The sequence below is a fragment of the Solea solea genome, chromosome 13 (assembly GCF_958295425.1).
Source record: "Solea solea chromosome 13, fSolSol10.1, whole genome shotgun sequence".
In the NCBI taxonomy this organism is placed as follows: domain Eukaryota; kingdom Metazoa; phylum Chordata; class Actinopteri; order Pleuronectiformes; family Soleidae; genus Solea; species Solea solea.
In genome coordinates, this window is record NC_081146.1 from 8,157,210 (window position 1) to 8,180,741 (window position 23,532).

At 42.7% G+C, this 23,532-nt stretch overlaps 1 protein-coding gene across 1 annotated transcript in view; it reads left to right on the forward strand.

Moving 5' to 3' along the window:
- si:dkey-246i14.3 (ephrin A4) overlaps positions 1-21,812 on the forward strand; it is a 39,079-nt gene extending 17,267 nt beyond the window's left edge. The window contains exons 2-5 of the mRNA XM_058648651.1: positions 4,611-4,909; positions 11,168-11,236; positions 18,802-18,828; positions 19,890-21,812. Coding sequence (XP_058504634.1) covers positions 4,611-4,909; positions 11,168-11,236; positions 18,802-18,828; positions 19,890-19,984 — 490 coding nt within the window. The 3' untranslated portion in view covers positions 19,985-21,812. The remainder of the gene's footprint in view (positions 1-4,610; positions 4,910-11,167; positions 11,237-18,801; positions 18,829-19,889) is intronic.
- Positions 21,813-23,532: the final 1,720 nt, after the last annotated feature.

Here is a 23,532-nt window from a genome sequence, read left to right on the forward strand (position 1 = left end):
TCCGTACTTCCCATGTTCCATGTCTACAGAGTTGTCGCGCTCACACATACAGTACATACCAGTGTCTGCTTCTGTCCATGCATAAGGTCCACGTGGACGTGCACAGAAGTTCCTCGCATGCCGTCTATAATTCACATCTCACAGACCATAGTGAACCCCGGTGGACCTCAGTGAGGCATGGCATTTATGAAGGCGACCAAAAGTGAAAGCAGTGTTGTTTTACAGTTTAACTACAGCTTCACTATCAGCTGTTAGGCCTGAGTCATACTCTCCACGTCCAGTATCTGTAGAGTCTCTTTGCATTTCTGCATGTGTCTTTCCCCTAAATGAGGGTCAGCGTTGGTCTGTCGCTCCAGTGACGGTGATTTCCTTCCAGCAGTTTAGCCTCCTCCGTTGTACGATCTCGTATTCTTTGAGCGCTGAGTTGTACATATTTGGATAGTGACGGACACAGGACCTCAAGCATATCTCCATGGTTACCTTTCTGTTTTGACCAAAACGAGCACTTACCACCAACTGGACTGGAAAGTGTTGCACACACATGGTCCACAGACTCAGACTATGGAGATACTGGTCATCTGCATAGGCGGACGGCTGCAAGTGTGAATGGTAGATGATGAAATGTGTGTCTCTGTGACCTGAAGCTTAGATGGCTGTTAGGCAGCTTCATAGTGTAAGTTTGTGTTACTTGGGAAAATCTAAATGAAGGATCACTATCGCAATATTCACAATATGCTAATATTCTCCATTCGACCTTGGTGCGTTATTATAGAGTTTCCAGCAGGAAAAGGCTGTTTAATGGCGAGACATGGTGTAGATTTCAGTTGGCGAGTCGTAACGTCTGTCCCCCACTGGGTTTTCAGCCAGAAAATCAGGCTGAAACAACAAAGTTTGACACCAGACCACCAAGACCCTTACACCAAATACTGTTTCTGCATCTCACACCGTAGAAGCCGAAGCTGTGCCCATCCATGGATGACCACAGCGTGCTGTGCTCGGTCACCATAGTGATTAGAGTCAGCGGTCAACCTGCTGTGATTAACCACTGATGAACTGAGACTCCACCGAGCCTCCGGCCTCCTGTCATCACTACAAGGAACACACAGAGTTGTGCAGCGGGCTGCTTAGCATACCATCACAAGCATGAAAGTGTTTATTAAAACCCCCGCGCCCACGATAGGCAGTCTCCTGATTCATTTGGGATGCGTAGTATAGTGTAAGCGTGTTCTCAGCATTTTCATTGTAGTAGAATATTTTATCCCAAATGTTTATAGTGTTAAGGGCCCCAGCGTGTTCAGTATGCGGAGTCTGCAGCTGCTGCGTGTGATGGAATATCTGTTCTGTATTCCCGAGGCCGTGTAGAAGGATTGTTGCTCCTTTAATTATTCTCTCATATTAAAGGATCAAAGGTCTCTGCCACAGTCAAGCCCCTGAATTTCATTATAACCGCGCACGCGCGCACACTTTTAAGAAAAAACACTGCATTTGTATGTACATTTACATGGTCACACATCAGTGGAGCATCGGTTATGTTCAGTTTTTGAATTTTGAATATGATTTCCGGTAATGATTTAAAAAATGCTGGTCTTTTCAAGTTCTCCACTGAAGAGTGCGGCATGTTGTTTTTGATGTGACTGCTCGTGAGATTTTTCTTTATCAACCAAGAGTTTGCACAAGAACTCAGAAGGGTGTCACTGATCACCCTCTGGCGTGAGGGATGGACCATGTTTTATTCTCAAGTACTTTCATGTCCCCGTGTGTGTGTGTGACCATGTGTTTTTTGTGTGTATTTACACACCCACACGAGCTTAAATGTGCGTGTGCATTCTTGTGCCCGCTCCCTTGTGTTTTTACGACACTGGACCAAACCAGTCCTCTCCTCCTCGTCCACAGGCTTCCCCCCTCCCCACTGATGGGCTGCTCCAGCTCTGTGTTCTTTGACACCCACAGCACCTTGATGCTCCCACGATGCCCCTGTGCTGTCACTGCACTCCGCTGCCTGGTGGCTGGCAGAACTAGGAGGACGGCGGGTTTAATTAGAGTGTACCCAAGCCTACCAGGGCCAGAACGATGGGAGAGGGAGGAAGAAGAGGGAAGAGGAGAGGAAAAAGGAGGCTGACAGTTTGACATCAGTAGAGCACACCGTCTCTGTAATTGCTGCCGTGCATTCAGTATGGCGCAGGGCTGATGTTGGGAGGCTCATGTGAGGGCTCGTGGAGGAGAGAAATGAGTCAGAAATAGGAGTCAGAGCACGGACGAGAGGCGGCTTCTGAAGAAAGAGATGAGTTTGTGAAGGAAGAGGGAGGAGAAGGAGGTGGAGGAATGTAGATTGGAGGAGCTGGGTGGTGCAAACGGGACCTGAGCAGTGGAGAAGAGGCTGCGGGTGACTGACGTGTTGACACAGCACACGCCTGTTATTACATGCACACATCTGCGCACACACTTCACACACAGCTAGTGCACCTAAGTAAATATCTGTGTGTCTCAGAGAGGCTCCAGAAAACACCGCAGGTTATATGAAGAGAATATGTGATGTGTGTGTGTGTGTGTGTGTGTGTGTGTGAGCTCACTCTGGCTTACGTGTCTGGGTTTTTTTTTCTTAACCAAACAATTTAGTGACTTTATCCCGCTGTAATTACTACACACAAGTGAATAGAGGTATCAGCCGTGGCCACACACACACACATTTACAGCAGGGATATTGATCAGGTGACTGTATGTGTATCTCAAGCAGGGGAACCTGATCGATTGTGTCCTGTCCTGTTGATAGATCACCAATTCTGCACGCTCGCTATTGAGCAGGAAAGCAGGAAGCAGCTTTGTTGAGACCTGCCTCCAGGTGCTCACCTGCAACTGTAGGTCAAATTCAATAACAATATATAGCAAGAAATGGTCTAATTTCCAAGTGTTTAATCTATATATAGGTGGAAAACACACTTTGAGACGCAACATGTAATTGGTATTAAATGTGCTGCCTCATGTTTCTGCGTTTTTGTTGTTTTCTGTCCATTTCCTCTGATTATTGACTGATATGTAAATTTCTTCTATTGTGACGATGTACTCTGCAGTATCGCCGAGCCCTACCTGCAGTCACATGACGTACACTCCCTTTTTATGAGCATTTATACTCCGTTATCGTGCACTGTCACACCTGCAATCAGGTTACAGATTTCATATTTTTTGAGGCTCCTCTTTCCCTGCGACCATGTCTTGTCATCTCTCCTCTCACTGCTCCATCCGTCTTAAACCCTCTGCAGATTCGCTGGACCGGCTCCTGTCACGTCTATCTGTTTCATTTCAGTTTTCATCAGTTCTGTCTCCTCCTTTTTCACTCAATTCTTCCACCCATTGATTCTTTTGGTCTCCTCTCTGTCTGCCTGCTTAACTTTGAGAGTACTTTGCCACCCGCCGCCACCGCCACCTCTTCCCCCTCCCATTCTCCGCTCTTTTTCCCTCCCATGTTCCCCTTCACTGACTCCCACCACTCCCGTCCTCTCTCCTCCGCTCTGTCACCCCTCTATAAAGACTCCCCCTGACAGACCTGAACATTCTGCCAAAGCCACATACTGCCCCTCATTCCTTTCTCCTACATTTCATGTGAAGAGACCAATTAAAGTCAGTTTCCTCTTCATCTTCCACTCTGTTGTCGTCCTGCCCCCCCCCTCTCAGCGTCTCTTGCTCAGACACTCTGGGGTTGCTAATTAAAAGACTTTATGTGTTTTTTTTGTTCCACACCTGTTCATCCTTGTGTCTTCTCCGCTGGCTTCCCTTCCTCCTGAAACTCTTGAAGCAAATTTGTTTTCATCAGGTTCCCTCTGTCATTTTCTGGGCCCCCGTCTCATTTCGCTCCATCACTCTCATTTCTTCCCTCCATTTCTCCCCTCATCTTGTCATGCTCCTTTAATCTTCTTCACCATCCATGTATGTCTCTTTCTCTGTCCTACATGTGCTTCCTGGAGTCCTCTCCTCTGATGCTCCTTTTCTCCATATTGGTTTGTAAATGGGTAAGTTTTTTATGCTGCGGCTGACAGAAGACAGAACCCACACTCTAAAGGCGCATACATTATGCAGCCCTTTTGTTCTAATGATGCGGTGTTGTCCAGAGTTGCTGTTGTTATGCCTTAAGCCAGTCAACCTTGACTGAAGACATTGTTGTGCATGCACATGCACGGCCGCTCTGAGTCTGTACACACCAGTGTTCATCTGTGTAGCAGCAGATAAAAACATTTTTAAAAAAAGGCAGAGGGAGTCGAGTTTATTTTACACTGAATTCCCCTCAGCGATCTTGAAAAGCATGCAAGGATTTCTATCTGTTGCTATAAACACTCGTCCGTTACTGTCTGGAAATGAAATTGCCTGTCATGATCTCGTATCAACTCCCAAAACATTCTTTAAAAGCACGACTTTGCATCATTCCCCCTGTGTAATTGTTATATGTAATATTGATCAACTATCCGTTTGTTGAAACAATCCATGTTCCCCCAGGCGCAAAGGAATTACTTTCTCTGTCTGTCTATGTTTAATCACCGCTTCTCATTCCCCTTCAGTCAAATATTCCTGGATGTAATCATTACATGAAACATTAATGCCGTTGTCATTCTGTCTTCCAGGTTGGCCTCGGGCGATCTGTCCGTGCAGGTGAATCTGAACGACTACCTGGACATCTACTGTCCTCACTATCCAAACAGAGAAACCCTGGGACCCGGGCAGCCGGAGACGCTCGCCCTCTACCTGGTGGGAGAGGCAACGTTCCAGGGCTGTGTGGAGACCAGGGGCGCCATCAAGAGATGGGAGTGTAACAGTCCCTACGCCCCATTTGGACCAGTGCGCTTCTCTGAAAAGATCCAAAGGTTCACACCCTTCTCGCTGGGGTTTGAGTTCCAACCCGGTCGTCACTACTACTACAGCTGTAAGTAATCGTTGTGTGCTCGCGTTTAAGTCCTTTTCTAGTACAAACCCTGACCTTGACAGGACCAGCAGTCGTCATGAGGGCAAAGATCATGACTTCTCAAGCTCTAAGATATTAACTCTTGTACTTCAAAGAACTCAAAGCAGCTAAATGCAGGTTCCAAAAAACATTCTCTATAGCGACACGTGTGGCCATGTATTAAAGGAATACTTCACCGATTAGCATTTAGCTTTGTATTACTAGAATAGGGCTAGTATTTTTGAAAAACAGAAATATCTTCATTCTTTTCTTTGTTACGTGCCCACGAGTGACACTTGGTCCTGTTAGCGCAACTGTTAGCAAAGATGGCGGACACTGTTTACATTCTGGGAATGAGGTCCCGTCCCCCTACGAGTCTAAAAAGTGTGGAATTAGCGTTGCACTTTCAAGGCTCAGACTGGTGGGCATGTAACAAAAAAAAAAAGAATGAAGATATTTCTCGACTCAGGGGAAACTGAGGTTGAGAAGCACAATTTTTCAAAAATACTAGCCCTATTCTCCTAATCCAAAGCTAAATGCTAATCGGTGAAACTATTCCTTTAACTGCAGCCTCATTCTTATGCTTATGCTCACAAGAGCAATAGCCACAAGCATCCAGCCTGGGCTGCAGCTAAAAAGGTGACTGATGAGACTGCAGTGTTTTACTCCTGGTCGAGATGCACACTGATGAGGTTACTAAAGCAACACTCTAGTCTTCGCTCAGCGTCGCTCACTTTCCGGGTTTGGCCTGATGGGCTTCTCTCGATAAAACTTTCTTTTTTTCTCTTTTTACGCTTTCGAAGGGTTTCTGTTGCAGTCTGTGTTGTGCCGGGAGCCGGCCGTTTGTTGACGTTTGCAGACTCCATTCCTATGAAAACCTCAACAAGTCACTCATTACTCGCTACCTTGGTAACGGCGGGCGGAAGTCGACCTCCGGTGTTTACACAGGAGGTCGACTCACAACACAACTTTGAGATTTTTTGCAGAAAATCCGACCCGACTCCAGTTCATATAGAGTCAGTTTTTTGAGTCACCTCATGCTCTGTTCATTCACTGGCATTAAATGATATTAATGCATGAATATTCTCACATGCAGCTCCTTTAAGGCTAGGATTAGGCATGAACTGGTTATGGATAAGGTTGGGGATAAAGCTTTGGTGGAAATCAGTGCAGCGTGCTGACAAAAATGGCTATGCACGCCCGTGTGTGTGTGTGTGTGTGTGTGTGTGTGTGTGTGTGTGTGTGCAGTAGATAGAGCTGCAAACCAAAACCAATAATTTATTCATTTGTAGACTGAGGTCTTCTAAGAAAAATCTATTTATTGTTTCTGAAATATCCCAATATAATAACAATCACATTTTCCTGTATCTGAAGATGACAGAAAGCAACAGTGGAATATGTTTTCAGTTATCTCTGGACATCACAGGATTTAATACCTAACCCCTGGTCATGAGGTGTGGATAATGAAACACGACTTAAAATAACTGTTAAATATGTAAAATAACCACTTTTTTCTTTTTTAAAAAAACCTTGAGTGGAAAAATGATTATTCACTCGAGGCTCCATACGCTGGTGGCAGCCAAGTAAAACAGCTGTAAAAGAGACAAGATGTGTAAATATTTGATGTTTGAATTCATCGGTCTGTGCAAAGACACCTGGGTTAAAGCGTGTAACCAGACAGGCCTGGGCTTCTGAAAGATGAAGCATATTTAGCCCGTGTGTTTTAGAAAGAGGTGTCATTGAGTGTTGGCAAACATTGAGCATATCGCATTAATGGTTTCCATAAATAACCCTTAAAGCTGTTACACACTTTCAGCGATGGTTTCCTCTCCTTTTGCTCCTCCATTTATTTCAGCCCACTGAAGGGAGAAAGCGGAGGGAGAGAGAGAGAGACAGACAGAAGATGGCTTAGTGGCTGTAAAATCAGTTTACATTTTCTTTTCTCACTTTTTACAACTCCTGGTGTCACTCCAACCAAGAGGGGGAGGACATGAAACAAGGCAGAGAATGAAAGAGTCAAGTGAATGCATAGTATGGAAGGGTGACAACAAAGAGACAGAGGGACCGCAGAGTGTAGGAGGAAGAAATGGAGATCAATACGTGATGACAGTGAAGGGGAAAAAAAGGCAGGCAGAGAAGGAGACCGAGGTAGAGAAGCGTGGAGGACTGACAGAGGGAGAGAAAGAGCAAAAGATGGACACAGCCTGACAGTACGGGAAGGGGGGAGGGGGGCGGGTGTGTGAACGAGGGAGGCCCGAATCTACGCCGGAGAAAGAAAAGGGAGATCAACAAAAGCAACGGGGGAAAAGGGATGGATGAGACTGAGGGAGAGAAAGAATCTTTACATAAATTACTGTTGCGGTCCAAAGGACAATGGAGCATTGTGAGGGCATGAGAGAGCGGCTCCACACACACACACACATGTATGTATGTACACATGCACTCACTGGGCTATTGTGGTTGTTCAGACCAGTTCACAGAAGAGCAACAATGGCTCTGGCCCCCCGTGGCTGGGCCGCATCAGGTTCACAGCGATTGTGTGTGTTTTGTCCACATCAAAGATAAGGCGTAAAGTTGGTCCAAATGTCTGGCTCTGGGGTTTGTGTTGAATGGGCCTGCAGCACTGGAGACAGTATAATGGCATTAGCCCGGGTTGAACAGAACAATAGTATTAGAAACACTAATGGCATTAGTTGGCTCAGTCTGAGCTGGGCTCAGCTCCTCTCTCCAGCTCCCACAGACCATGACACTGACGACCCACTGTCTCTGCCTCTGTGACCCACTGCCCAGGATGCTGACCAACACCCACTGGTTCTCCATGTCTCGATCCCCACAAACAGGAAACACCTTGATGTCCTCTGATAGTCAGCTGCTCAGAACATGAACCCCGTTTAACGGGTTATAGCAGTGGCACAGAGAAAAGAAAAACACAGATCAATATGAAAATAGAATCATGTCTTTAAACTTTTTAACTTTTTAAATGTATGTTACACTCAGACTATTGTCAAATGAGTTCAGAGACACTTAAGCCCGTCGTCTCCACACAACGCCAGTGGTGAATATTTGTCACAGAGCCAGATTGCGTCCATTTGTTTCCCTCCAGGCTCTGTTAAACTTCCAGTGACTCGCTGGAGTAAGATGAAGGGAAGTTGATCAGGAAGTCGGAGATGTCAGGATACTGCACGTCGTCTCCCACTCTTTCCAAACTCGTAAAAAGCACGCCAGGAGCACTGTAAGGATCAGATATATTCAGTCTGTCAGGTTTTATGATGTATCTGTCTCAGACAGGTTGGATCCAGCCCCGGTCCCATCTCCCAGGCTGCCAACATGGCGGTTCATAGAAACCGAGTCACGTGACATGCACAGCTGGATTAGACGGAAAACACCGCACGTAAATAATGTTTCACCGTGTCTGTTCATGAAGACTTAACACAGGCAGAATATTCACAACAACAATATCAACAACAACAACAACAACGCACTGCAGCTTTAAACGGGCGTGGTGTATATTGTCCCTCTGGTTTTCCTTAGTTTTGGGATCAAAAACAAATGTTGGACGAGTTGAAAAAGATTTAAGGCTCTGTTAAAAAGCCTTAAGTTAATATTTCATGGCTTTTGAATCAGATCGGCACTAACGGCATGTCGCGTTTCAGCCATCAAGGCCGTCATCGGCGTAAACACAAAATCCTTGGGCGGATTTTTGTAAATCTAGTTTGCATGCTTGAGAGGAGATCAAACAAAGGACGTATGAGAATAAGACTATGATCCAAGTTTGCAACGGAGTAGTTTTTCCTCACTGAACTTGGACTACAGCTTTATTCATTTAAGACAAGAAACTGTAATAAAGTCCAAGTAGGAAAACACCACAAAGTGTGTATTAAACACCAAGACTATAAAGAATCGACTATGTTTATAACTTTTCAGTATTTCTCATAAAATAGGAAGAGAGCCATGTGTTGTGATGGTCACTTCTGATTAAATCCACAACAGTGTGACCTCACAGATGCATCAGCGGCACAAAAAGAAACGCTTCGTACATGTCGTGCAGACTCCAGTGACATTACACCTGTCAACAATGATGGAAAATAACAGTGATTTATCGCCAGAGTGTTTGAAATCTCAATTTACTGCTCACTGTGCCCGTAAACCACCAGTTGTCGATGATACAGTGAGTCGTGAATGAATGACTGAATGAGGGAGTGATTAAGTTTCTGGGTGTTTCAATCAATTTTTAATTCCCTGTATTTCTGCTGCGACGTGTCTCTGCGCGCACGTGTTTGTGTGGCGTTTTCTTAAATGCAAAATCTATATTTAGATGCTGTATGCAAATTAAGATGTTCATACATACATGTCGAGAAAGTTCTCATCCTTACGTTGAATTGCAGAGACGTTAAAATGTTCTGTGTTTAAGAAAAAGCAGGATCTATCAACAGAAATTGAATGCAGTATTTAAAAATGATGATTTCATTGATTTATATTGATAATGATCATCTCAGCCAGTGGCATGGCTGCATTTAGGTCACAAGTGGACAGCGTGAGAATAAGAGAGAAGGATCGTTTCTATCACGTTGAAACTGGCATGGTTGTTGGTGGGCAGACAGACGCTGGTCTGAGTATTTCAGAAACTTCTCACACTAAACCATCTCGAGTGTTTACAGAGACTGGTCTGAAAAGAAGGGAAAATGTCCAGTGTGCTGCAGTTCTCTGGCTAAAACAGCCTTGTTGATGTCAGTGGTCAGAAGAGAGTGACCAGAGTGGTGCAAAATGATAGAGAAGGAACCGTAAGTCAAACAATCACTTGTTACAGCTCCGGTCTGCGGAACACCAATCTGTGAACGGACGATACGCCAAAACCTTCAAATCCGATGGACGACTCCTAATATGTGTTCCCTGTGTCACTCAGTGTACGTTCCACACTGGTTCCTCTTCCATGTCCACTGTGCTTTATGCACCATTCAATCCTACACACTGCTGCTTTTTAATGTTGTGGTTACACTCTATCAGGTCTCCAATCGGCGACAGTAGCTCAGCGGTAGAGCAAGTTGTCCTTCAGCTTGAAGGTTGTGGGGCTCTATTCCCGGCTCCGCTAATCTACATGCCTACTGTACATGTGTCCTTGGGCAAGACACTTAACCCCACGTTGCTCCTGATGGCGATGAAGACGAGTGATAAGAAAAAAACATGTGAGTGAATGGCAAACGCTGTAGTGTTAAAGCAGCTTTGAGTGGTCATCAACTCAATTCAACTCAAATGTATTTATAGAGCACATTTTTAAAAAAAAGTGCTGTACAGTATGACATCAAATAACATAAAATCAGTCAAAATAGAACGCATAAGAACATATAACAAACCAAACACACAAAAACAAAGGGAGGCAAAGTAAACCTGTGTTTTTTTAATTTAATTTAAAATGCTCAACAGTCTGAGTGCATCTAATGTGTCAGGTTATTTACCATTTTGCATGTCCAAACCTCCAAAGTCGGCACTGCACACACTGGTGCCCGTCACAAACGACCCATTGGACAGTTGTGCAGTTATCAGACACAGAGAATATTCAACTAAACTAAATCAAATTGCACATTTAGACATTTTGCGTGAATCCTCATACCCTGGACGTCCGTGTTCCATCTGTGCCTGTGTGTGACAGATACCGCAGATATTGACTAACGCTAGTTATAGTCCTTCTGTTATTAGGTGCCGTAGCATATCTGTTGAAATTATAGACACAGAGCGAGACAGACTGTCGGGCATCTTAGACTCGGCTTGTGCGCTCTGCTCCCCGTTGAGTTAGCAGCTGTGTGTGAATTATTCAAATATAAAGGCCTTTAACTGCACTTTCCAGACACATTTGTTCTGTGAAAGCAATGCTAACCTGACAGCTAATATAGTGGATGTTTTGCCTGTTTTCCCATGTGAGCCGTGATCACAATTGATACCGAAGCTGTTGCCTTCTCTTACCGCCGCACGCTCAATTGTTGTGTTTTATAGTTTTTATTTAGTTGCGTAGATAAGTGTGATATGTGGTTGTCTCTGTGATGCAGGGAAGAGTGTGTTATTCTTTATCCCGGTATCATGAGGCACTGACTTATCGAAATTCTTGGAGTAGCAGGGGAGTTTTCAGAGAGTCGATCTGATGGAAGTGTTTGGTCCATAACCAGCGAATATCTCTGATGTGACGTTTTTATGTGTTGATTATTTATTGCCTCGTTATTTACACATCTCTCTTCTTGTTCCTTCTAGCTCTGCCCTCAGATGAAGGCCCTCCTCTGCCATGTATGAAGCTGCGCGTCACCGTGTGCTGTGAGCCCAGTGAGTCCACTCCTCCTTTTCATCTCGTCCTGCTTTTATGCCTCCCCTCTGCACACCAAGAGACTGTGATGTCAGCTCAGTACAGCAGCACCATGTTCATCCTCTCTTTCTGTCTCCTTCTATCTTTCTCTCTTATGCCGACGCTCTGATTCCGTCTATCATTAACTTTGGAATATAAACTCCATTCTAACCTAATCACGTTGAGGGTTTTTAAAGCTGCACTGTGTGACCTTTGGTGATTTGGTCTTTGTGAACAGAAACAATATAACGTTATTAGTATGCTGTGTTCTTTTATGTGAAAATGTGCTCTGTCAACAATACTATCAGACCTGACCCCGGGAGCATGTTGTGTGTATGTTGTGTTTAGCTTTTTCCCGATTTGTTGCTGTTTCTGTTATTTTTCCACTACTGCAGTTGGAAGTTGGAGGAAAGTTTCGGTCACATGATTTTTTATTCTCTATTGTCTTTTACTAATACACCAAGTTTTCATCCCTCCTCCCCCCAGGTGTAAAACAATGACGGACTTACTGAAATGTATGTTCCACTTGTGTTTCCACATGAACGAGTGACTATTGACTTGTAAAGCAGTTGTTTTCAGTGTAATTTAATCATTAGAATCAGTTAATTAAAAAGATATACTAAATACAGCGGCAGGGTTTGTGATACGGCTCGCCGGACTCTTTGAATTGATGAGATTTTAGACATTTCCCTGGTAATTGTTGGAGATTTAGTCTTTTTAACTGATCTACAGTTCACCGTTGTTCGTTTTGATCATTGTGTCAGACATCGCGCTCATGACTCTTCCTGTATCAGCTCAGCTCGCTTGGAACCTCACCAGAGCGGGTACTGAAGAAGGTACCAGGTACTATGGCTCATGGAAACGCAGAATAACCGTGTCGTGCTGAGGCTCACGGACGATAGCGACACACCTAGAGAGAGTCGCGTGGAGCCGATTGGCGCGCAGTCGTTTGCCGATGATTTGAATGTAACAGACATTTGATCATATTGAAAGGTTACACACTAAAGTTTCAAGTGTTACTCACCTTCTAAAGGACACCTCTCTGCTCCTGCCACCTCTACCGCCATTTTCTCTCTCTCTCGCTCTCTTTTTTTTTTTTTTTTTTTACCCGCTTGTCTTTCTCATTCTCCCACCCTCCATCACTCTATCTCAGTGTGAAATTCCCAGAGTTGATCTAATCCAGAGCCCGCCTGGAGTAACGTTAGTCTTCCAGTCCAGTGAGCTGCCTGTTCCGGTTGGGAATGTTGCCCAGTCACTGTGGGAATCCCTGTACTGTGTGTGTGTGTCTGTGTGTGTATTTCGACGTGTATGCACGGGTCTATGGTTCTTTGCGTGTGTCCTCTGGCGGCTTAATTTGTCAAAAGTGTGTGTGTGTGTGTGTGTGTACAGTTATGTGTGTGCACATTTGTGAGACGTCTGTCCCAGTTCCCATACCGGTGCAATCTGCGGGGTGCTTGTTGTGCTGTCCCAACCTGAACTAACACATCGTTTGGTGGCAAAAAAAAAAGATGGTGGCTTCTCTCCATGTGCGTGTGAGAAGTAATTACCAGCTTCCTATATGTCATTTTGCAGATAATTCCCAGTCCTGCCACCTTGATTAAATCTGAGTCAATTTGGCGTAAAGGAAAAAATATTAAAAACTGGAATGAAGGGAAAAGTCCAATCCATCTCCAGTGAGTTCTTAAATGCCATCAGCGTTCTGTGCAGTCTGAGACGCGGAGTCATTTGCTCCGTTATTACCACAGTGACAGCTGACGACTTTTTTTACTATGTTAATTATCCTGCTGTCATTAATTAGAAACACCACAGACAGTTGTGCTGCGAGAAAACGCTAATGTTGTCTTGACCTTCTGACGGTATTCCCACGTCAGCTTATCTGATCAAAATATTTGAAATCATCTGGATTTTGTACACACACACACACACACACACACACACACTTGACTTTAAAGTTAAAACGCTTTACATTTAAATGACTTTTACCTACAAAGTTTCACATGCAGTCCTTCCATCGTCTGTGTCCCTTTCTTATTTTCCGTCTTTCTTCTCTCCCTCTCATCCTGTCCTTTAACCAAAACTAATCCCAACTAAATTTGGGGTTCTCCCTTTTCTTGTCTTTCCTTGTCTCCCTCCTACTCCAGTCTCCTGTCCTCTTTTTCTCTCCTCTTGTCATTCCTGGAGTGGCACTAATCCTCCCCTTCTCTCTGTCTCCTCGGCTCTAACCTCCCTTCCTCATTTTTATGATCTTTCGCTACTGGAGCAAAACTAATCTAGGTGCCATCCATGGCACTTTCTCGCACCCCCACTTTGACTCTCCCCCCCCCTCCCCTTCTCACCTTCCCCTTTTTCTACCACTTTGTTGCATGGCCACGTCTGTTTTACAGTTGTTCCCCAACTCTCCTGTCCCTGTTTTCTGTGCTCCATCTCTGTCACGCACACGCTGTGCAGCGAGTTCACTGGGACGAGAGAACACGTGGCTGCAGAGAGGAGAGGGAATGAGATGAATGAGAGAGGTGGAGATGAAGGAGAGTTGGCGGGTCTCTCTCTATCTTTCTCTCTCTATCCATCGTTCTGTCGAGAGATAAATTGCTGGAGTCTCTTGCACCTTTTTTGAAGATACAACATGTAATATTTCTAGGGCCGTCGGTTATTTTCTCTATTAATTGAGGAAACCGATCGATAAAATGTCGAATGATGTTTTGAAATGTCAGATTGAGAGCCAATATGATTCAGTTTGAATGATTTCTTTGTTATGTGGAGCAAAGAAACCAGAAAATATTCACATTTAAGAAGCTGAAAAATCAGAAATCTTTAATCTTCATCGAGTAATTGTCTCGACTCTTAATATTTCTGCATTAAAATATCTTAAAACTCTTGTTCAGTAGCCAAAATGTTACCAACACACATAGTTTCCCTCCATCCTTCCCTCCACTCCACAGAAATCTGTATTTCTGACTCTTTTAATGACGTCATCTGCGTCACCGTCTCAAACCTCCTGTCAAACACCTCTGTGATTTAGGGTTTTTAATGTGTTTATTTGTCACTAATGGATCACGACCACTCATCGCTGTTCTGCTGACGACGTTCTCCCCGTAAAGCACACACAAACACATGCTTGAAGAAAAAAACAAAAAAAAACAAATTAGTCAACAAGACAAAAATTCCCATGAGCCCATGCTGATTCCCCAACATCATCAAACCAGCTCTTTTGTTACTGTTTTCATTGAGAGAGCCCCGATTGCAACAGATGACATACTGTGCGTTGAACTGAGTGATGTATTTTTGTTGTATTTATTTGCATTAGCATAGAGACATAATATATATATGTATATGTATATATATATATATATATATATATATATATGTATATATGTATATATATATGTATATATATATACGTATATATATATATGTATATATATATATATATATATATATGTATGTATATATATATATATATATGAAAATCAAGTGTTTTTTGTGAAAAAGTTTGTCTTTAACTGTCCATTAGTGGCACTTTCCCACAGCTGCTGTTGTGTTGTTCCCCGTGGTAACACCTGGTTCCCTCTTGCTCAGGTTGTCTTTTATCTGACAGGTAACATAGCAGCAGGGTGCTCCATGCCTCCATACTCTCAGAGAGAGAGAGAGAGAGAGAAAGAAATAAAGAAAGAGTGTCTCTCTTCCTTTAGCTACACCTCGTCTCTTATCTAAACTTCAAACCTTACACCTCCCTCGCTTTCTTCTCTGCCCAAACTTTGTTTTTTGTGTGTTATTTTCTCACAGAAAGCCGCCTTTGTGATTAAAAAGGTAGTTGCATGTGGGGATGTCCTGTTGTGGGTGTTTGAATTAATCAGTGGCTACACACACACACACACACACACACACACAGTAGTTTGAAGGACAGAGTGGTGACAGTGAACAGGGTCCGTCAGGTACACTGTCATTGCTACAAGGACACACACATTCACCTCTCCTGTGTGTGAATGTGTGTGTTTATCGTCTTAATTTAACCCAAGAACACAACAGAGCAGCCAGGACAGACGCAGTGACGCAGGACCCTCCTAATGACATCCTGTGTGTGTCTGTGTGTGTGTGTGTGTGTGTGTGTGTGGACTCATTTTTCATGGTATAAACACAGATTTTTATTCAGGACCAGTAGTTCTCATGGGGACCAAAGCCTGGTCCTAATGAGCTAGAACCAAAATCTGGTCAAAGTCTGAGCGTATCGCAGACGACACTGAATTACCGTAGTTACGCGACGGTCTGTGCTATCGCAAAAATTGCGGCAGTTTCTGAAAGCTGAGAAGTTTCGTGTCAACGCCAACATTTGGTTATTACGGTAATTTCACTCACGCTCTTGCAGGAAGCCGGTGAATCAGTGTCTTTGTCACCAGAGAGGAGAGAGTTGGAAAAACGCATGCACATAGTTTCACAAAAACTCAAACAAATGTTATTTTAAATATTTTTTGGATTTTATACTGTTCAAATCTCATACTTTACACCCTACAGTGTTCTTCTTAGTGTTAAATTGTTAATACACTATTTTAACATGCAGTAAATTGTAAATAACTGCTAGATATTGAAAGTTATTCTGGAAAAAATGGGCAGAAGCACGTACTCACAGCACATTTTCTGGTTTAAAATAAGCACAAAAAAGGCTTAAGTGTTAAAGGGTTAAGATTTGAATGATGGTGAGGTGAAGGTTAGTGTTAGGCATTCACTGATAAGAACACAGACCTTGATTTTCTCTATTTTTACTGCAAAGTACTGCAAAGTAACTTTGGTCTTTTTGGTGATGTTTTGGGGTGCAGTGATGTGAGCGGGGATGTGATGGTTATTTGAACTCATCGCTGTCATGAATCATGCCAGAAATGGGGCTTTGCTGAAAGGTGCTTGAGCCTGTGTTGCATCAGAACACAAGGCTGTGAATGGTGTCATGTGAAGTCTTTGGCACCCTGCAGCCCTCTACTGCGTCTTTGACCTGCTCGCTTCGGCTCTCACACACTTACCTTTTCCCCTTTTCCTTTTTTTTTCCCCCCGTTGCATTTTCTGCCTAAAACTCCTCCCGTTGTTTATCTCACCCTGTTCTCCTTGTCACTCTGTCTTTATCTCTCTCGGCCGTCCTACTGCGAGAAACCATTACAGACCAACTCTCCTCTCTCTAATTGATTCCCCTTTTCTCTCCATCTCTCTCTCCTTTTTTTGCTGTCGTTCCTCCCGCTGTGAATAGTCCATTGCACTTATTTCAGTTTGCAGAGCTTCACAATTTTCCCCCACTTTCGTTTCCATTTTTCTCTTATTTTTAAAGAAATTTCTCACGTGGCTGCCCTGCTTCACCCCCTCACTCCCCCCAACTCTTGCCCGAATACCTTTTGTATCCTCTGAACTCGATACATAAGGACAAACACACACACACACACACACTTAAACGCACTCTTTTCTCAGCCAATCTCTCGAATCCCGAACTCGACGCGAAAAAAAACCCCAACTTTTGTCACCTCTGCTGTCGATTAGCATTTTCGTCCTGCCTTTTTTGTAAATGTCGATCCTTTTTTTTTTTGTTTTCACTTTTAAATAAGTGTTAACGGTCAGGATTGTTTAGCTTTAGCTCTCGTATGTGTAAAATGGCGGCAGCAGAGGAGAGGTGGGATGGTGAAACAGTGTCTATCTCTGCAGTGGGGTGTTCTGCTGACTGGAGACGCACACACACACACACACACACACGTGCGCGCGCACAGTCTCGTAGCCAGAGTGCATGTACAGTTACACAGGCTGCATGTTTCTGACTGCAGTGCAGTGAAGGCACTGCTCTTGCAGTCACGCCACCACAGGCGCCATTTTGTGGCGGTGCTCGCCATGACCAAAATTAAGACGTTGACACAAATGCGTGTCCTCAGAGTTCCCTTTTTGCACAATGATGTGATTAGAGCCCGATCACAACACACATATCACACACAGGAGAGTAAACACAAGGCATTTTTTTCCGTTTGGGAACTGCAGTGTGGTTTTTTTACACTCGTGCTAACTACACGTGTACTGTTCAGATATCCTGACATTAAATTATATTAAAAACATATTTGTCATTTAAAAAAAATCAGCTTTTTGCATGTGAAAAAAAATTCCCATAAGCGTGACATTTTTGTGGATTTATTTTTAAATGTGTGCTGAAATCCAAAATATATATGAATTGCACATATTTGTATGCTTCTATCATATCAACTCAAAACTGTTAATTATGAATAGATTGTTTCTTGAATTGCATTAAAATATGCCATTTTACGTAATGTTAATTTATCATTACCATGATATTTAGCGCTATTTAACAGAGTATTCTTCTTTTTTTTTTGTTTGCTTTGATTTCGATTTTTTCCGCTACAAACACACACACACAGACACAGAGAGAGGCCCAGACCCAGCATGAGATGTAATGCTTCGTTAACCCCCGGGATGGTCGTTAGCTGTTGAAAACCTGGGAGTAATTGTGAGGCTCATGTCTGTGGGAGCGACGTGTTGCTGCAGGGACCTGTAGGTACAAGAAGACACACATTACAGCGTTGTGACCGTAGTGGAACACGTGTAGTTTGCAGCGTCTCATTTCTTCCCTCGTAATCTCAGTCAGTCTTGTTTGTGTGTGTGTGTGTGTGTGTGTCTGTGTGTCTGTGTGTGTGTGTGTGTGAGGCTTCAGGGTTGCCGTGTCAGAGTTGGACTCAAGGCTGTAGATTGATTTAATAACAGCAGCTGCGATTGTGCAGCCTCATCCCTGTTTCCTGACCCCGTCCTCGCTCGCTGGTGTTACACGGCGGCTCTTTCTTCTGAGGGTTTTAAGCTTTTCCGGTCTTTAGTCTCACTACACCTGCATTCTTGTACTTTTCCTTTCTCCCCCCCCCCCCCCACACTCTCTCCCTCTCCTCCATCCCTCCATCCTTCCATCCATTATTTGCTTTTAGTCCACTCCCTGCTGAGAATGTGACGCTCAGACACAAACACCCCCATCCCGTCTCTCTTTCTCTCCCTCCTTTCTCTCTCTGTCTGACCTTGTTTCAATCTTCCCAACCATCTTCTTTTTTCCTCTTTTTCCTTTTTTTCTCCCGCTGCACTTTCTCACTCGAGTCTCGACCGCTCTTTCTTTCATCTTCTGTCCACTTCTTGGTTTCGCTCTGTCATTTTGAATTTACTTGTGTTTTCCCCCCTTTTGGGTTTCATTTCCTGTATCCTCTCTTTATAATCTCGATCATTCTTTTCTACCGGCTCATTTACATAACACTGTATTTTCCTGTTGCCATGCTTCACAAGCTCTTTTTTTATCCGACCTTTAAGAGAATTTGCATAGGGGACATATTTAGGATTGCACAGCCAGTCAGTACTCATTTTTCATGGCGTTAGGCTTTGAGTAATTGTAAATACCTTCCCCTGGTCATTTGTCTGTTTCTCGCTCCTTTTGTTCCACAAAGCAGTATTATTGAGAAAGTTAAGCATGCAGAAATGACTCCTCAGCAACTTGTTTCTTTGCCTCAACTTTATCTAAATCTCCTCTCTCTTATTACAGCGTCAGAGGGTTCAAAACAAGTACAAGGTAAGGTGCTGCGTTTTAAATGTACTTTATTCCTCTTATCATCCTGTGTATACAGTGTGTGTGTGTCTCTTTCTATCATGTTCTCGTGCACTTATATACAAGAGCAGGATAATATACTTTATAAAGAAGAACAGGTATGAATTAATAAGAATGAAATAAAACAAGGCATAATCATAACACATGAAAAGGAAAATACAATCCTAAACTAATGAAGTGGACACTGAAACGTGACTCTTAAAGATGTGTTGCTGTGTTAATGCTATACAGTGAACATTTTAGGAATTTAGCACTCTTGAGTTCCTGATGTTAGGAAACAAAGGTCCTGAACATAGTTGGCATCTTGGATGGAAGTGAGGTCAGGATTCTGTGAAGGCCGGACCACTTTCCATCCAAACTTAAAGAAACAAAGTGCCTTTTACAGACTGTTGCTGTTAAGTTAACTAACAATTATAAATCATCACTTTATTTGTAGCATTTGTAACATGTTCCTCTGACATCAGCTGATGTACTGGCTCTGAGGCCACCATTACATGTGTTGTAGCAGTGCTTTAATGACCATACACTAGAAGAATGTCTCTTTGTCACTTTATCGGAAAACACGGACAGAAAATACAGGAAATGTTTGTTTTCGGTGGTTCTTCAGGTTAAAGTGTCAAGTATTTCAAATGTGAACAATGGCATGAGCCTGGCTCACTTACAACTGGGCTGGAACCTCATTAATGTTGTGAAAAACCTGTGTTTGTCCTACGTTGGACATGCTGTGAAAAGAGGGCTATTACACCAGCATTACATACACATGCTTTATATGAATATATATATGTATATATGTCTATATGTGTGTATGTATATATATATATATATGTATAAATACTATTTTTATGTATAAATATATTTATACATATATAAAACCAACAAAGCTTGGACGTGTTGCCTCAGGACGTTTTGCACAGTGCTGTATATAAGAAGAGCCTGCTGACTGGTCCAGTGTGCTTTACAGTACAGTATATATGATGCAAACATGTACATTTTCATGCAAGTTTTGCTCTCCTCTCGCTTTCCAGATACTGCACCTGAAAGTGGAGCTGTCTCACTGAGGACTGCTCCTCTTCTCCTGCTCCAGCTCCTCCTCATCAGCCTTCTCCTGCTGACGGCCTGACGTCCTCATTCGCCCTCGTTCGTCCTCATTTGTCCTCATCGGTGACTGCTCACGTTCTTCGTAAGCGCTGAACTCAGTTGATCAAGTACGCGATGCAGTCTACACTCAGACGATGCTACATGACAAACACTACCGCGCCCGCTTTGCTTTTCCAGAAACGGGCTTCATCTGAACATTTGGCCAAACAAACACACACTACTGCACTGAGTGGCTCAGGTCAGAGGTCAATCAGTGAGCTGGTGACTTTAGTTTTGTTTTTTTGTTTTTTTTTCTGCCATGCTGTACACGAGCAGACACAAACCCAGACTCGCTCGTTTCCTAACTGCACGATCTGCGTTTTAGAATAATAAATGTATTCGTACTAATTAGTTTCTTGAAAAAATTAGTATTTTGGGAGGAAATGGGGGATTCTGGCAGAGTCAGGCAAGGCTGCTGCGCCCCCTGCTGGGATTAAACTGGTTTAACTGGACGTGGACTGGGTTGGACGTCCAACACACAAACTGGACACTAGATATTCTGGTGTTTCGCCTTGCATGGCGTGTTTTCACCTCACTGATCGGACGTCTTCTTCTCTGCCTGTGAACAAAAACGTGCACGTCGCTCTTGACTGAACACACTGATGATGGCTGAGGCTGAGGCTTTCTGTGTCAGGTGTGCAGATATGCTTTATTTTTGTTGTTCATTATCATTTTAACTGTGTAGCTAATATATTCTGCACAATGAGATACATGAACTGTATAATCCAGGGCTTTAGTGAGAACTGGTTTGATATTTAAATGCGACGATTTAAAAAAAACAAAAAAAACAATGTGTGTTTACTTGTTTGTTTTCTGCCCAAATGTAGTTCACCCAAGTTAAAGGAGCTGATGGTGGAATTAACTTCTTTTTAATTTTTTTTTGCCAAACACATTTTTAATGAAAATGTCAAAACGAATCAAACCCCGATCGGAGTTAAATGTGTGTATTTCTATGAAAATAAGTTTATATATTTATAAAGTTATATAGTTAATGCCTTACGATAATCGAGGGACTTGAGGTCAGAAGCTCTATAGGTTAATTGTATAGTTTATTCTTTTTTTTTTTAAACTACATTGTTGGCACTTAATGTTTTTTGTTTTTTTTGTTTTTTTTAAAATCAGTCAATCATGTCGTCGTTTTTAGATCATTTTTTCCCAAACGGGTGATTACAGACCAATGTTTAGAATAATTTCAGTCATGTAGAATTTTACAATCATTTACTGTGTGTGTGTGTGTGTGTGTGTGTGTGTGTTCCGCGTTCACATTTTAGTGAAGAATGTAGCTTCTTCTGTGAAGAGCCATCTGCAATCTGAGCCTCTTTTTCTTTTTTCTTTTCTTTTCTTTTTTTTTACGTGGCTAGACATAAATAAATATGATTGCATTAAAACACAACGAGTCATGATTTCACCGCCGACAGTGACAAATAAACAAACACAACTTTATTCGCGGAACACACACATCAGTGTAATCCACAGGGGAACGGAGATAAGGAGACCACGGGGACTTGGAATGACCTTGTGGTGTACGAGGCCATTGTAATGTGAGTAACCTTGTGGAATATTGAGCTGCGTTTTTATCTATGGCCAGTCTGATAAGACTCCGATGCCCAACACACTCCCTGGTATTAATAGACCCTGAAGCACCGTTGCCAGTACATAAGGCTTAAAGTACTGTATTTATTTTCACTAAACGCGCGACTTGGGCCGAATGCAGAGTGAGAGGAGTGATTTGTGATGTTTTTTTGTGTGTTTTAAATTTAGAAGTCCACATCCAAATTAGCTGTAAATGCATTTCCATTTATATAGGCTGTAATGTTGAGCCTCTCGTGAAGCCAGAAAGGCAATTTCCTGGATAATAGAGCTAATGCTCCTATTTCATGGTTTATGATCTCTTCTGATGACATGTTTGTTACTGTCGAGGCATGTTGTTATGAAGTGGTTCTGATTGTGACCATCGCATATGCGCCACATTCCCAAAGCCCATGTTTTTATGTTTTTCAGATGAAGTTATCATCCTGAAATTAGCTAAAAAAAAATTTAGATTGACGTTACCCTCCAATGTGTGTGTTAAGATGGTGCGGATTCCAGTAAAATCCTTTATGCGATTTTCTTTTTTTTTTTACAAATGATTTCCCACATTTTCGTACCTGACACTGCTGAATCATTTCCTCCTGGTCCTTTCTGCAGCGACTGTGGTCATAAATAATGTCTGTCAAAACAGAATTAGATTTAAAATATCTGTCTGGGAAAAAAAAAACTAAATTCCATAGTGCGTCTCCACACTGCGGCTCTCTCTCTCTCTCTTACAAATTATGCTGTAATTATGCCGCATCAAATTTCAACACAGCAGGTTCCGTATCCACAAGTTGGCCTATATTTAATTGCACTGCGGCTTGAATATTTAAAGCTTAGATTGCCGGTGTTGATTACTACTTCAGAAACACAAAACACCGACTATTATTAGAAACGGTGTTGATTTTTCTCACTGTCTTACCGTCATTTCACGTCTGTTTTATGATTGTATGGTTACATTTTTCTAAGGATCAATGTCATTTCAAAGAGTTTTTGTCAGCATTTAAATCATCACTGATGGTTTTTCTTGTGAAGGAGGACGTGAGGTGAGGAGAGCTGGCCCCAGGTTTCAGAAGTGTCCTTTCCGAATATTAAAAAAGAAGATACCTCAGGATTACAAGGTCCTTAATTAAAACGTGGAAAGATTTTTGAATTTGTTGTTTTGGCTTTTCTTTAAATTATTACCGTTTAATTCAAGTCACTCAGTGTTCATTAAAAACGAGCAGTCAAGTGATAAGTGTTGGCTTTACATTTGGCACGCTGTCATTTAATAAAACCTGAGTTAATGCAGCAGGCACAGAAACTCCATCTAAAATTTTATTTTGGAGCAGAATAATATTTTTTTTTGTATGCCATTGGTTATGAGCATCTTTATTATTTTGGACTAAATATAACAAAAGTAAATGTCGCCGTGTGACTCATGTTTTCGTCTCTGCTCATAACTCATAACGCACCGTGCCAACTTCAAAATATCTTATTCCATTAGGAAACTGAACTGAATCACTATTTCAAACCATCTGACGCCAAATCTCACAGCCAGACATAAATAATTGTACATTCAAGTGTGGCGAAGTGGAACTGTGAACGCTGTTGGATGCAGACGTCTTCAAGCAACATTGACTGTTTTGTTAGCACGTTGGAGCGCCTCGGCTCTCTGTGCTTCATTATATCAGGATTTTAACAAAATCAGGATCAAGGACTGAGGACCCAGCTCTCCACCACTCAGCATAATGTCACTTGACATCTCTTGCACATGTTGCGTCTAGTCTTTCAAAACTTTATAATCGGATACAGTGCATATTTCCCAGGGTGAATATTTGACCCTTTGCTCAGTGGAGGGTAAAAAAAAAAAAAAGAAACAGGCTTAAGATGTTAAATCTGTGAAGTGGGTTATAACAAAAGGACCCTTTATTTTACTTTACTCCAATATTCCGTCCAAGAATAGCCTTCCATGTTATT